General features: G+C 44.2%; 1 protein-coding gene across 1 annotated transcript in view; it reads left to right on the forward strand.

Moving 5' to 3' along the window:
* The window catches only part of cacng3b (calcium channel, voltage-dependent, gamma subunit 3b), a 54942-nt gene that overhangs the window by 10842 nt on the left and 27716 nt on the right, over positions 1-16384 (forward strand). Inside the window, exon 2 of the mRNA XM_052021742.1 lies at positions 10145-10228. Within this exon, the coding sequence (XP_051877702.1) occupies positions 10145-10228 (84 nt within the window). The remainder of the gene's footprint in view (positions 1-10144; positions 10229-16384) is intronic.

Here is a 16384-nt window from a genome sequence, read left to right on the forward strand (position 1 = left end):
ATTCCATATACTGACCACACTTTGGGTGAAAAATTTGCCCCTCAGGTTCCTATTAAATCCCTCCCCTCTCACCTTAAACCCATGCCCTCTCGTTCTTGATTCCCTAACCCTGAGAAAAAAAACTGTGCGCATTTACCCTTTCTATACACCTCTGTAAGATCACCCTCATTCTCCTACATTACACATGAAAAAAATCCTAACTTGCTCAACCTCTTTCCATAACACAGTCCCTTGAGTCCTGACAACATCCTTGTAAATCTCCTTTGCACTCTTTCTAGTTTAGTGGCACCTTTCCTATAGCAGGGTGACCAAAACTGAACACAATATTCCAAACATGGCATCACCAATGTCTTGTACAACTGCCACATAACATCCCAACTTCTATACTCAATGCCCTGACTGATGAAGGCCAGCGTGCCAAAGGCCTTCTTCACTGCCCTGTCTACCTGCGATGCCTCTTTCAGGAAACCATGCTCCTTGTACTCCTAGGTCCCTCAGTCCTACAACACTTCCCATGGCTCTACCATTCATTATGTAAGTCCTACTCTAATTTGTCTTCCCAAAATGCAACGCCTCACACTTATCTACATTAAACTCCATTTGCCTTTCCTCAGCCCACTTACCCAGCTGATCAAGATCCCTCTGTAAATCCTGACAACAATCTTCACTGTCAATCTTCACTGTCAACTGCAAAGTTACTAACCATTGTCATACAAATCATTGATGTAGGTGACAAATAGCATTGGGCCCAGCACCGAGACCTGGGGAACACCACTAGGCATGGGCCTCCAGTCCAAAAAACAACCTTCCATCATTACTGTCTGCTTCCTACCATCAAGCAAATTTTGTATCCAGTTAGCTGGCTCTCCCTGGATCCCATGCGATCTAACTTTCCATAGCAGCCCACCATGCGGAACCTTATCAAAGGCCTTACTGAAGACCATATAGACTATGTCTACCACCTCATTGACCTTCTTGGTTACTTCTTCAAATTTGTGAGATGCACAAAGCAATGCTGTCTATCCCTAATCAATCCCTGTATTTACAAATACCTGTATATTTTATCCCTCAGGATCCCCTCTGGTAACTTACCTACCACAGATGTTAGGCTTACTGGTCTATAGTTCCCAGGTTTTTCTTTGCAGCCCTTCTTAAATAAAGGTGCAACATTAGCCACCCTCCAGTCTTCTGGATCTTCACCTGTCACTGATGATGATGCATATACAGTATCTCCACCAAAGCTCCTGCAATTTCTTCTCTAGCTTCCCACAGTGTTCTTGGACAGGCAGCATGTTTGGAGTGAGAAACAGAGTTAATGTTCCAGAGTTCTGATGAAGGGTCTTTGAGTCTGTTTCTCCTTCTGCACCGGCTGCCTGACCTGCTGAGTGTTTCCCGAGTTCTCTGTTAGTATCTCAACAACTGGGTCATGGAGGCAGCAGGCGCAGGTTTCTCAAGCAAAGGAATAGACAGCTGGCACGTTGTGCCTCCTACATTGTAAGAAAGATACAGGAGCTCTGAAATTAATGCTGGTCAGGCAACAACTCCAGAGAAAGGGATGGAATGTTTCACTCGACCATCTTTCTTCAGAAACCATTGTGATGAAAAGTCATCAACCAGAATTATTGACTCTTTCTTTCTCCAGACACACTCCTTATCTGCTCTCTGTTCCCATGTCTCATATTGTGATGGGTTTGGGTGGTAACAAGGATTTGCATTACCAGAGCCAGTAACTGAGCAGTCTGCACAGAGGTGTTACAGCAGCTGGAGAATTTAAATCAGATGCCATTTGAGGGAATGGTGCCTTTCTGTCACTTGTGTTAGCCTTGGCTCATTATGTCACTCTGGACATTAGGTTATGACTTCTTGTTCCAACCCAGACACTTGAGAAAATGTGTGTACTTGGTGTGACTTCTTGTACCAGAGAGATGGACATGGTTGGGAGAGTTTATGTACCAGAGAGATGGACTCAATTGGGGTGCATACTCTCTTACTATCTCTTATTGTTTTTGATGTAAATTTGTGTAAATGTTTAGGACTATTTTACTGCTTCTGAATGGAAGATCCTTGCCACCTCACCCTCGCCAGTGTACACCTTCCTCGGAAGTGTGGGATCTTGGAGGGTCACACCTAGCTGACTGGAACTCCTAGGCTTTTGCATCTTGTTGATCAATCATTAGACAAGGGCACCGGATGATGTGAAGCCATTGTTCCCCCTCCCCCTTGACCCCTGGCCATGGACAAAAACTGTTATTGAACACTCCATCACAGTTGGCAGAAGAGATTACTCTTAATGGGAGTCACAAAGTTAGTCAACTAAACTTGCCACTGAAATTGGTCGATTAATGTAATCATTATTGAACGCTTAATATTATTGTTTGCTGATGTGTCACATATACAACTAAAAAATGGCTCATACTGAACCCAGGTCACAAAGCACTGTCAGCTTGAGATACAGTGATGTGGACAACACATGTACACAGTCACTCCTTCAGCAATAAGGCTCCAGTTTAGAGAGGAACAGTCACTGGCATATTGTCCAATAAAGTCAGGCCAGGCTTCCTGAAAGCAGAGTGCAAACACTACCTGCAGTGTCAACATCAATTGGGTCAACAGGTTTCGTTTTTATGAGTAAAAGCAAAAGTTTCAGACCTGAACCAGTTAGGGCTGAGAGGCAAATAGGAGTGAGTGTCCCAATACCAACAGTGTGTGTAACAGGGACTGTGTGTGTAACAGCAACAGTGTGTCCTGGCACTGACCATGTGTGAATAACAGGGACGGTGTCCCAGTACTGACCGTGTGTGTAGCAGGGACTATGTCGCAGCACTGACAGTGAATGTAACAGGGACTGTATCCCAGTACTGACTGTGTGCATAACAGGAACTGTGTGTGTAACGTGTGTCCCAGCACTGATTGTGTGTGTAAAACAGGGACTGTGTCCCAGTACTGACCACTTGTGTAGCAGGGACTATGTCGCAGCACTGATTGTGTTTATAATAGGGACTGTGTGTCACAGCACTGTTCGTATGTAGTAGGAACTGTGTCCCAGTACTGACTCTGTGCATGACAGGGACTATGTGTAACCATACTGTGTCCCACCACTGTGTGTGTGTGTAACAGGGGCTGTGTCTCAGTACTAACTGTGTGTGTAACAGGACTGTGTGTGTAATAGGGACTGTGTGTCCCAGCACTGACTGTGTGCATAACAGGGACTGTGTGCAACTGTACTGTGTCCCACCACTGTGTGTGTGTAACAGGGACTGTGTCTCAGTACTAACTGTGTGTGTAACAGGACTGTGTCCCAGCATTGACTGTGTGTACAACATAAAACATAAAACAGTGCAGCACAGGAACAGGCCCTTCGGTCCACAATGGTGTGCCGAAGAAATTGGACTAGTAATTAAAAGTCTACTAAACCAATCCCTTCTGCCTACATACCCATAGTCCTTCATTCCCTTCACATCCATGTGCCTATTTAGGAGCTACTGAAACATCTCTATCATAGTTGCCTCCACCACCCCTGGCAGCACAATTCAGGCACCCACAACTCTCTGTGCAAATGCCGCACATCTCTGTGTAAAAGCCTAACCTGCACACCTCCTTTGGACTTATCCCCTTTCACCTTAAATGCATGCCCTCTAGTATTAGACATTTTGACCCTGGGAAAAAGATACCGACTGTCTACCCTATCTACACCCCTCATCATCTTACAAACTTCTACCAGGTCTCCCCTCATCCTCTGCTGGTCCAGAGAAATCAACCCAAGTTTGTCCAACCTCTCCTCATAGCACATGCCCTCTAATCCAGGCAGCATCCTAGTAAACCTCTTCTGCACCCTGTCCAAAGCCTCCACATCCTTCCTATAATGGGGTGACCAAGATTGAACGCAATACTCCAGATGTGGCCTAACCAGATTTTTATAAAGCTGCAACATAACTTCCTGATGTTTGAACTTAATACCTCGACTAATAAAAGCAAGCATGCCATATGCCTTCTTTACCACCCTATCAACCTGTGCAGCCACTTTCAGAGACCTATGGACTTGGACCCCAGGATCCCTTTATATACCAACACTGTTAAGTGTCCTGCTATTAACTGTGTACTGTCACTTTACTTTTGATCTCCCAAAGTGCAACACCTTACACTTGGCTGGATTAAATTCTTCTGCCATTTGTCCACCCATATCTGCCACTGATCTATATCCCACTGTCTGCTTTGGCAATCTTCTACACTATCCACAATGCCACCAGTCTTTGCATCATGTCTGAACTTACTAACCCACCCATCCACATTTTCATCTAAGTCATTTATATATATCACAAACAGCAGAGATCCCAAGACAGATAACTTGTGGAACACCACTGGTCACGGACCTCCAGGTAGACCTCCAGAAGACCCATCCACCACTACACTCTGTCTTGTATGGGTAAGCCAATTCTGAATCCAAACAGCCAAGTTACTGTATCCCATGCATCTTGATTTTCTGGATGAGCCCACCATGTGGGACTTTATCAAATGCCATACTAAAATCAACATAGACAACATCCATAGCTCTACCCTCATCGATGACCTTCATCACCTCCTCAAAAAACTCAGTAAAGTTTGTAAGACAAGAATTGCCCAGCACAAAGCCATCCTGACTGTTCCTAATTAAGCCGTGGCTCTCCAAATACTCATAAATCCTATCCCTAAGCACCTTTCCAATAGCTTCCCTCCCACAGGCATGAGACTCACTGGTCTATAGTTTATCCCTATTTCCCTTCTTAAACAATGGAACAATATTAGCTACTTGCTAGTCCTTCAGGACTGCATCTGTGGCTAGAGGAGGCTCGAAGATCTTGGTCAAGGCCCAAATCTCATTGCTTGCCTCTCTCAATAACCTGGGGTATTTCCCATCAGGCCCTGGGGACTTATCCACCTTAATGTTCTTCAAGAGAACCAACACTACATCTTCCTTAGTCTCAAAATGTCCCAGCATATTAGCACACTCCATACTGATCTCACTATCCTCTACGTCCTTCTCATTGGTAAATACTGACCCAAAGTATTCACTTAGAACCTCGCCCACAACTTTCACCTCCAAGCACATGTTCCCTTCCTTTATCCTTGAGTGGTCCTACCCGCTCCCTAGTTATCCTCTTTCTCTTAATGTAGATGTAGAATGCCTTGGGATTCTCTTTAATCCTATTTTCCAAGGACTTTTCCTGCCCACCACCACCCTCCCCCCGCCGCACAATCTTCTAATTCCTTTCTTGAGTTCTTTTCTAGTTTCTTCATAATCCTCATGGGCTGTGATTGATTTTAGCTTTCTAAACCTTATATTATGCTTTTCTTTTCTTCTTGACTAAATTCACCACCTCTCTCAAGATCCAAGGTTCCCTTACCCTTTCCATCCTTGTCCTTCCTTCTTACTGGAACAGACCTGTCCTGTACTCTGTGCAGTTGGTCTTTAAACACCCTCCACATGTCGGATGTGAACTTGCTCAAAAACAGCTGTTCCCAATTACTCATCCTAGTTCCTGCCTAATACTCTGTAGTTTGCTCTGCCCCAATTTAATACATCCTTATTTATAACTATCTGAAAACGTTAAGGAGTTATTTTCACTGTTCCCTAGATGTTCTCCCACTGAAAGGTCAGTCACCTAGCTGGGATCATTTCCCAGTACCAGATACAGTATGGCCCCTCCTCTTGTTGGACTATCTACATAATGATTTAAGAAACCCTCCCTGGATGCACCTAACAAATTCTGTCCTACCTAAACCTCTTGCACTAAGGAGGTCCCAGTCTATATTGGAGAAGTTGAATTCACCCATGACAACAACCTTGTTGTTTCTGCACCTTTCCCTAATCTGCCTGCATATCTGTTCCTCAATATCCCAGTGGCTGCTGGGGGGTTTGTAGTATAATCCCATCAGAGTGATTACACCTTTCTTGTTTTTGACTTCTACCCATATAGACTCAATGGATGAGCCCCCCATTATGACCCCTCTGAGTGTAGCTGTGATATTGTCCCTGATTAATAGTGCAACTCTTACCCCTTTTTTACCTCTCTCTCTATCTTTTCTAACATATTGAAACCCTGGAACATTAAGCATCTGCCCCTCTCTCCATCAAGTCTCTGTAATGGCCACAACATCATAGTTCCATGTACTGATCCATGCTCTAAGTTCATCACCCTTACCCCTAATACTCCTTAAAATAAACACACTTCAACTCCTCTGGCCCATCATGTCTATTACCTTGCTCCTGCCTGTCCTTCCTTACAGACTTACTGGTCACCTTACTGACCTTACTGACATCTACCTTCTTCTTAATCCCTCCACTTTCTGACCCCATGCTCTGGTTCAGATCCCCCTGCCAAATTAACTTAAACCCTCCTGAGTAGGACCTGTGAACCTCCTGGCCAGGATATTGGTTTCCCTCCGGTTAATATGCAACCTGTCCTCTTGTGCAGGTCACCCCTGCCCCAGAAGAGGTTCGAATGAACCAAGAACCTGAAACCTTGCCCCCTGCACCAGTTCCTCTGTTCTATCTTTGTATTCCTGCCCTAACTAGTACATGGCACTGGAACTACCCCAGGAATTACAAGGTCCTGCTTTTCTGTCTCTTCCCTAACTCCCTATCCTCGCTGTGTAGGACCGCATCCCAATTTCTACCTATGTCATTGGTGCCAACGTGCACCACAACCTCTGGCTGCTCACCCTCCCCCTTGAGAATGTTCTGCAGCCATTCCTGGACATCCTCAACCCTGGCACCCGGGAGGCAGCACACCATCCTGGCATCCCTTTCACAGGCACAGAATCGCCTGTCTGTCCCCCAGTCAAGTCCTCTATCACTATTGCTCTACCTGACTTTACTCTTCCCTGCTGAGTCTCAGAGCCGGCCACAGTGTCACTAACCTGGCTGTTGCTGCTATGCCCTGATAGGTCACCCCCCCAGCAATATCCAAAGGGGTATACTTGTTCCTGAAGGGAATGGCCACCTGGGAATCCTGCACTCTCTACCTTTCCTGGTGGTCACCCAACTACCTGATGTGTTGAGATGCCAGGATAGTGTGTTGCCTCCTGGGTGCACCTTAGTTGTGACCAGCTCTCAGCATCCCAGACAATCCTAAGTACGTCTAAATCCAGCTCCAGGAGCATGCCACTGCCCTAACTGCCATCCAAACTACTCAAATAGGGAGATCAATTCTGAGGAAAACCTTACCTGCTCTTATCTGCTCAGCCTCCTCTCACCGAAGCCTCTTGAACCAAAAGTCTCGCACTTACACTTAAACACAGCCACTACCAAAATTGGCCGCTCTAAAATGACCGCTCCACTAAAGATTGCCTCTCTTTTATTTGTTGACGGGGGCTGGCTCCGCTCTCCAAACACTTACTGAACACACTGGGCAACTTTAACCTGGAAAATAGCACTCACCTCAGCAGTTCCTTTTTTAACAGGAGTGAGTATCCGGATACTGACTGTGTGTGTAACAGGAGTGTATGTCCCAATATTGAATGTACATGGAACAGGACAGATTGTTCCTGCATTTACTGTATGAGTAACCTAAGTGAGTGTGCTAGCACTGACTGTGGGTAACAGGACTCAGTGTGAAATTAATGACTGTGTGTAGATAAGGACTGAGTGTAACAGCAAAAACCATGTCAGTGCTGGGACCTCTGTTGTTTGTGAGATATATATATGGACAAAAATGTAGGTGGACTGATAAGTAAATTTGTAGATGACACCAAAATCGGTGGAGTTGTGGATAGTGAAAAAGTTTGTCCAAAGCAGGATATAGATCATTTGGAAATGTAGGCAGAGAAATGGCAGATGGAGTTTAATCTGGACAAATATGAGGTGTTGCACTTTCGGAGGTGAAATGTAAGAGGAAAATATGCAGAAAATGGCAGGACCCTTAGGAGCATTGATGTACAGAGGGATCTTGGGGTACAAGTCCATAGCTCCCTCAAAGTGGCAACACAAGTAGATAGGGCAGTAAAGAAGGCACACGGCATACTTGTCTTCATCGGTCAGGTCAATGAGTATGAAAGTTGGAAAGTCAAGATGCAGCTGTATAAAACTTTGGTTAAGCCACACTTGTGGCAGTTCTGGTCACCACATTACAGGAAGGATGTGGAGGCTTTGGAGAGGGTGCAGAAGAGGTTCACCAGAATGTTGCCTGGACTAGAGACTATTAGATATAAGGAAAGGTTGGACAAACTTGGGATGTTTTCTCTGAAGCATTGTGACTGAGGGCAGACCTGATGGAAGCTTATAAAATGATGAGAGGCAGAGAAAGAGTATACAATCGGCGTCTTTTTCCCATAGTAGAAATGTCACATACTAGAGGTCATAGGCTTAAGGTGAAAGGGGGACACTTCAAAGGAGATTTAGGAGGAAAATTTTTTTACACAGAGTGGCAGGTGCCTGGAACATGATGCCCGGGAAGTGATGGAAGCAGATATGATAGCAATGTTTGTGAGGCATTTAGATAAACACACGGAGAGGCAGGGAATGGAGGAATATAAATAGCGTACAGGCAGGTGCGCAGCTGAAATTACTATCATGGTCAGCACAGACATGGCGGACCGCAGGGCCTGTTCCTGCGCTGTGCTGTTCTATGTTCTATGAATCTTCCTCTCAATTGTACATCTATTCGGTGTCCCAGTGTGTGAAATGAGAGAGTCTGACCCAGTACCCCAGTGTGAAAGGGGAAAGTCTGACCCAGTGCCACAGAGTCTGTTCCATTGTCCCGATGTGCAAAAGGGACTGTGTGTCCCAGCACTGACCATGTGTGTAACAGGGACTGTATATCCCAGCACGGTCCGATGTGTAACAGGGACTGTGTGTCCCAGCACTGACTGTGTGTATAACAGGGACTGTGTCCCAGCACCAACTGTGTGTGTGTAACAGGGACTGTGTGTCCAGTTACATCAATTCACACTATCTGGAAAACAAACAATATGAACAATGCCAGACTAAGTGATTTGATTGATTTTTGGAGCAGCTGATTATTGTGTTGACCTTATTGCACTTGAATTTATTATACAATTGCTTCACTGTAATTACTTCACAGTGTGTCCCAGCACTGACCGTGTGTGTAACAGAGACAGTGTGTCCCAGCACTGACCGTGTGTGTAACAGGGACTGTGAGTGTAACAGGGACTGTGTGTCCCAGCACTGACTGTGTGTGTAACAGGGACTGTGAGTGTAACAGGGACTGTGTGTCCCAGCACTGACCGTGTGTGTAACAGAGACAGTGTGTCCCAGCACTGACCGTGTGTGTAACAGGGACTGTGTGTCCCAGCACTGACCGTGTGTGTAACAGGGACTGTGAGTGTAACAGGGACTGTGTGTCCCAGCACTGACTGTGTGTGTAACAGGGACTGTGAGTGTAACAGGGACTGTGTGTCTCAGTACTGACTGTGTGTGTAACAGGGACTATGTGTCCCAGCACCAACTGTGTGTAACAGGGACTGTGTCCAGGTACATCAATTTACACCATCTGGAAAACAAACAATATGAACAATGCCAGATTAAGTGATTTGTTTGATTTTTAGAGCAGCTGATTATTGTGTTGACCTTATTGCATTTACTGTACTTTATATACAATTGGTTCACCTCATACAACTGGTTGAATTTATTATACAATTGCTTCACTGTAATTATCCATCGGATTTCACAGATCACTGTGATTCTTTAAAGATGTTCCCTGATAACCTTTCAGGCAATCCCTGGCTGTTTCGCCCTTTCCCTGCTGTCACTAAGTTTAAACCATACTTCCCACAGGTAGCAGCAATATCGACTGCTGTTAGCAAAATCAGATATACTGAATGTGGTCAGTGAAATCTTCTCATGTTTTTCTGATCCCCATAAGACATACAAATTGTCAACCTGCCCCACCGTTCAATAGATGACGGCTAATTGGACTGTAACCTCCACTCTACATTTCCCTTTTGACACCAGTGGATCCATGACCGTTCTTGAACAGATTCTCTGTGCATCTGAGCTCTGGATATGAAAAACAGCATCAGATCAAATTAATTTCAAAGATCACCTTTCTCCCAGGCTGATGCACTTTGACATTTTTTAAAGTGAAACCAACATTGTTCTTGTGTTTTTTTTCAGTGCATACTTGTTCTAAAATGTGTGTTCCATTAGGTACCTTCAAAGGAGTCTGCAAAATAATTGATCATTTTCCTGAGGATGCAGACTATGAACAAGACACAGCGGAGTATTTATTGCGTAAGTGTCCCAAGAGAACACCACACAGTTTGATTGGTTTTGTTTTATTACAAAGGGAATGTTAAAATTAAAGAAATAATTTTTAATAATTAAAGAAATACTCTGAACTGCTTTATAAATCTAACCTATGTGCTCAACAAGATAAGGTTCAGAAAAGTCATAATAAGCAAAGACCACACTGCTTATCCCTCAACCAGTTCAGCTCTGACAATCTCACACACAATTGAATTTTAGCACCAGCATGATCCATCAGCCCTCTTTCCATATTATTCTAAATATTTATCATCAATATCATTTTAAAAGGAGGCTTATTTTTGTTGCTACCTTGTTTCTTATTTAAATGTGGGTCCTCTGGCCGACCAATGTGTTAATTAAAATTCTAGCTTTATTCTTAAGTTAATAGTTTAATACGTTATATGTTCCAATCAGGTACTCCTTAAACTTCTTCCTTTCCCTGTTACCTCTGGACAATTTTGCAAAGGTCTGTTAACCATAGAAACTTACAGCTCTGAGAAGTCAAAAACTAATTTAGGGACAGTCAGCATGGCTTTGTGTGGGGCAAGTCGTGTCTTACTAACTTCATTGAGTTTTTCAAGGAGATGACAAAGGTGATTGATGAAGGTAGAGTTGTGGGTGTTGTCTACATGGGTTTTAGTAAGGTGTTTGACAAGGTCCCCCATGGTAGGCTCATCCAGAAGATCGAGGTGCATGGGATCCATTTGGATTCAGAATTGGCTTGCCCATAGAAGACAGCGTAGTGGTGGATAGGACTTATTCTGGCTGGAAGACCGTGATTAGTGGGTGCCAGCATCTCTGGGATGGAGGATCTGAGCTCCAGTGTCCCTGGGATGGAGGGTCGGGGTTCAGTCAGTTTGGGTGGAGTTATGATTAGGTTTGGAGCTGGGTGCCTGAGCTTGATGTGTGTCAGACTAGATTTAGTGGTCAGTAATGAGGGAGGAAAAATTTAGTATAATTACAGAAAAATAAATGGGGAGGTGAAGTAAAAGTTAACTTAAATACATATATCTGTGTAGCTCCAGATTATTAAAGTAGATTCTGGACATTAAGGATCCGAAGGAAGTGTTTTGAAAGTGTTTGGGATATCTCACCGGTATCCTGTCCAATACCTACCTCAGTATCATGAAGCAACAAATCATCTGATTATCACCATTTTGCAGTTCATGGGAGCTTTTGTGCACTGTTTTGCTGCTGAATTTCCAATGGTGCACCTGTGACTACATTTTGAAAAGTATTTCTAAAAAACACACTGAATCAACATTGATGAAAGCTGTATATAAATCCATCTATTTCCATTCTTTCTCCAAAAATCACCAAATGGAGGTGAGATTGGGTGAGGTAGTTCACGTGGAGAGAAACACAGGACTTGAGCTGATGGAGAAGTTCTGTGTTTCTGTGCTGGAACACTTTATTTATTATGGGATATATGGTCTATAATGTAGCATGGCTTTGTTGTTGGGAGATCCTGCCTGATTAATTTGACTGAATTTTTCAAAGAGGTAGCAAAGTGTACTGATGGGGAAATCCAATTTACATGGACTTCAGTAAGTCCTCTCACAAAGAACCAAACGGAAGGCTGGTCTAAAAATTCAGAGCCCCTAGGATCCAAGGAAAGTTGACAAATTGGATCCAAAATTGATTTGGTGATGGGAGGTAATGTTGGAGGGTGTGCTTGTGATTGGAGGCTTGTGACCAGTGGTGTAGTGAAGGACCCACCCCATTTCAGTACTCCATACCTACCAGATGCTTCTATTTTTTAATCAAACCCTCAATGTCACTTATCAGCCAGAGTTCCCTGGACCTGCTGTCCTTACTTTTCATCCTTACAGGGACACATTGACCCTGAACTCTCACTATTTCACTTTTAAAAGACCCCCACTTCCCAAATATAGATTAAGCTTCAAGTCATTATGGGTGCCAGGTCCTGTCTACTGATCCTGAACTTGGCCTTCCCCTAATTCAGGCACTTATTTTCTGATTCTATCCTTATTCTTATCTGTAATTACCATGAAACTTACCAAGTTATGATCCCATCCCCAAACTGCTTTCCCTTGACACTTCAATTCCTTGACCAGCTTCATTTCCTAGCGCTGGGTCCTGTACTGCCCCTATCTATGTATTGGCTCAGTGTTCTCCTGGATGCACTTCAAAAAATCCACCCCCTCTGGGCCTTTCCTATGGAGGTGATCCTAGTTAATATTGGGGAAGTTGAAATCTCTGACTACAATTTCTCTTACACCTCTCTGTGAATTGCCTGCATATCTGGTCCTCTATCTCCCACTGACCATTGGGAGGCCTGAAGGATACCCACAATTATGTGAATTATAGCGTTCTACCACATGGAAATAGGCCCTTCAGTCCAAGTCATCCATGCCGTCCAAAGTACCTTTCTGAGCTAATCCCATTTACTTGCATTTGGCCCATATCCTCTAAAGCTTTCTTATCCATGAACCATTTCAATGTCTTCTACACATTGTAATTATACTTGCCTCTACCACTCATGCTGGCAGCCCCTTTTTTACTTCTAATCTCTACCCATATGATGCCATTTGCAGAACCTTCTAGGACATTATCCCTCGTTACTGAAGTGATGGTCTCCTTGATCAATAATACAATGGTCCCTCCTGTTTTACCCCTTTCCCATCACACTTAAAGCTTCTGCACCCTGGAATGTAGAGTTGCCCATCCTGCCCCTCCTTCAACCATGTCTCAATGATCTAAACAATATCGTATTTCCATCTGCTGATGTTCCACCTGCTTTAAGTTCATCTGCCTTTCAGTCAGGCTCCTTGCTTTAAAATAGATGCAATTCAGTCTTCCAATCCTCCCATGCATCTTTACGTGCCCATGCCTGCTCTGGCTACTGGACTGGATTTATCTACCTTACACTCCCCACAACTGTACATTGGTTTTGGAGTCGGGGTAATGTTGGTCCTGGGGTGGTTGGGAGATTGGGTCTGGAGTGGGGGTGATGTTAGTTCTTGAGCAGGGGTGATGTTGGTTCTGCAGCAGGGGTAAGGTTGGTTCTGGAGCAGGGTTGATATTAGTTCTGAAGCCGGGGTGATGTTGGTTCTGGCACAGGGATGATGTTGGATTTGGAGCAGAAATAAGGTTGGTTCTGGAGCTCTCTCAGGAGAGGAGAGAGCTTCAGGTTTAGGAAGGTTTCCGGAATTTGGTGTCATGCTAAGGAAGTCACAGTGTATCGAACAAGGTTCAGAGCGTGTCAAGTCCAGGGGTAACAAAGAGGAAATGAAGGTTTCGACAGGGCTGGAGTTGGGCACTGTCAGGAAGGAAGAGACAATGGCACTGAGAGCTCATTGCAGTATCAAATATTAGACCAAATTTGTGATTAAACAAGTTCAGCTCAACCTGAATCCATCTCAACTCCCAATCAACCATCAGACAGCAAAATACTCCAGATGCCAGAACAGGAGGTGCTGCAAATACTCAGCATCTGTGGACGGAGAAACTGAGTTAACGATTCAGGTCAATGACCATTTGTCATAAAGTGGTTATAACACAGGAAAAGGCCATTCAGCCCATTACATCTGTGCTGGCTCTCCATCACAGCACCTCCCTGGTCACACTCACTGGCCTTTCTCCATATCCTTGTAATTTTTTCCTCACTGTATGGTTATCCAATTTCCTCAAAGGTCACAGTAGAACCTGCCTCCACCACATCTGCTGTCAGTACATTCCAGACTCCAACCATACACTGTGCAAAAATGTTCTTCCTCCTCTCACTCTGAATCCTCTTCCCCTTTGTTTTCTATCCATGACTTCCATCTCTCCCCCAACACATCATTTCATACAGTTCCACTCAGCTTTCTCTTCTCCAAAGAAAACACTCCCAGCCTCTGTAATCTATCCCTGTAACTATCGTCCGTCATCCCAGGAACCATTTGTGTAAATCTTTTCTAGACCCACAGAAGTGCGCTCACATCTCTCCTGGAACGAGGCAACCAGATTGAGCACAATTCTCCAGTCGAGGCTAGATCAGTGTTTTAGAAAAGTTCAGTGTGACCTCTGCTTCTATACTCAATGCCTCCATTCACAAACCCAGAGTTGTGTTCAATTACTTTCTCATCCTGCCCTCCCACACTCAATGATTTGTGCACCCATACCTGCAGCCCCTCTGCTCCTGAACCCCATTTACAACAGTGTCCTTCATCCTTTATTTCCTCTCCATGTTCCTCCAACCAAAATAGATTATCTCATATTTTTTTCCAAATTAAACTTTATCTACCACATATCTGCCCATCCAACAGCCTGTCTATATCCTGCTACAGTCTATCACTGACCTCTCACCAGTTCACAATGCTGCCAAGATGTGTGTCATCCACAGATTTAGAAACTGTGGCTCACACCACCATGTCCAGGTCGTTAATATAAGCAATGGCTCCAACACCAATCTTGGGAACACCACTATTCACCTTCCTCCAGCCTAAGAAACAACCATGACTTTCTGGTGTCTGTTACCTGACCAACCTCCTATCCATGCTGTCAATGTCCCTGTTATGACACCTGCTTCACTTTTGCTGACAAATCTATTGTCATGTGGCACCTGAGCAAAAACCTGCATCACCCTCATTAACTTTGTTACCTCATCAAAAAATTTGATGGAATTTGCTGATACCTCAATTTATCCATTTCCCTTCAGATGACCATAAATCCTGTGCCAGATCAATGTTTCTAAAAGCTTTCCCACTGCTAAGAACTACTGGCCTATAGCTTTGGGCTTATGCTTACCCCCTTTTTAAACAAGGGAGTAACATTCACTGCCCTCCAGTCATCTGTCACCACCCCCATATCCAAAGAGCATTGGAAGATTATGGTCAGTGCTTCCGCAATTTCCTCCTGTCTTTCCCTCAAAATCTAGGATGTTTTCTACCCGATCCTGGTGACTTACCTACTTTAAGTTAAGTCAACTTTTCTAATACGTCCCCCCCAACCCCATGCTTCAGTACTTAATGTTTCGAGTGCCTCAACTCTCTCCTTCACGATTAATTTGGAAGACCCCTCTTTTCTGGAAAAGACAGACACAAAGTTCTCATTTAGACCTTAACACTACCCTCAGCATATTTGTGCAAGTTCCCATTTTTGTCCATAATCAGAACCAGGAGAAGTTAGAGATAAACAAGTTTTAAGTTGAAGAGAAAAGAGGAGGATCAGTGAGAATATAGAGAGTGTCTGTGATAGGCAGTGAGTACAAGGTTGGCTCTGGAGTGATTGGTAAGTTAATTGGCTGCTGTAAGTGGTCCCTAGTGTGTAGGGGAGTGGTAGAAGAATTGGGGAAGGAGATGAGGGTTGATTGAAAGAGTAAAGATTGCAGGGAAATTGGTGGAGAATGGCAATGATGGATTAATCTGTGAGCCAGCATAGACTCATAGGGTGAATAGCTTCCTTCTTTGTTGGAAGAGAACATGGTTGGTTATCTGAAATTATTGAATTCAACTCCTCCCTGTAGTTGAGGTCTTTTTAAGGTCTGCCGTCCCTGTCTTAACTCACACAAGAACAAGAAAATAGAAACACGAGTAGGCCACTTGGCCCCTCAAGCCTGCCCCACCATTCAATATGATCATGGCTGATCTGCCCCAGGCCTCAACTCCTCTTCTGTGCCACTTCCCCACAGCCATCAATTCCCTGATCTTTGAAAATGTACCTACCTCCTCCTTAAATACTGCTGGTGATCCGGCCTCCACAACCATCTGGGGTAGATAATTCCAGAGGTTCGCCACCCTCAGTTTTAAATGACTTCCACATTATCTGATTTTTATTCTCCTTTCTCATGAATCTCCCACTTGTGGAAACATTTCAAAGTCCACCCTGTCAAAGTCCCTTTATATGTTTCAGTAAGACCACCCCTCATGCTTCTGAAATCCAAAGACTATAGATCTATTTTCATTAGCCGCCAGTGATAGGACAACCCTCTCATCTCAGGAATTAGCCTGGTGAATCTCCTTTGGCCTGCCTCCAAGGCCAGTGCATCCTTTCCTGGTAAGGCGACCAGAACTGTACACAGTAGTCTAGGTGAGGCCTCAACACCCTGAACAATTGTAACAATACTTCTCCAGTTCTTAACTCCAACCCCTTTGCCTTTCTACTGCACCTGTCTATTTGTAATTCATGCACTAAAAC

The sequence above is a fragment of the Pristis pectinata genome, chromosome 8 (genome assembly GCF_009764475.1).
Source record: "Pristis pectinata isolate sPriPec2 chromosome 8, sPriPec2.1.pri, whole genome shotgun sequence".
Classification (NCBI taxonomy): domain Eukaryota; kingdom Metazoa; phylum Chordata; class Chondrichthyes; order Rhinopristiformes; family Pristidae; genus Pristis; species Pristis pectinata.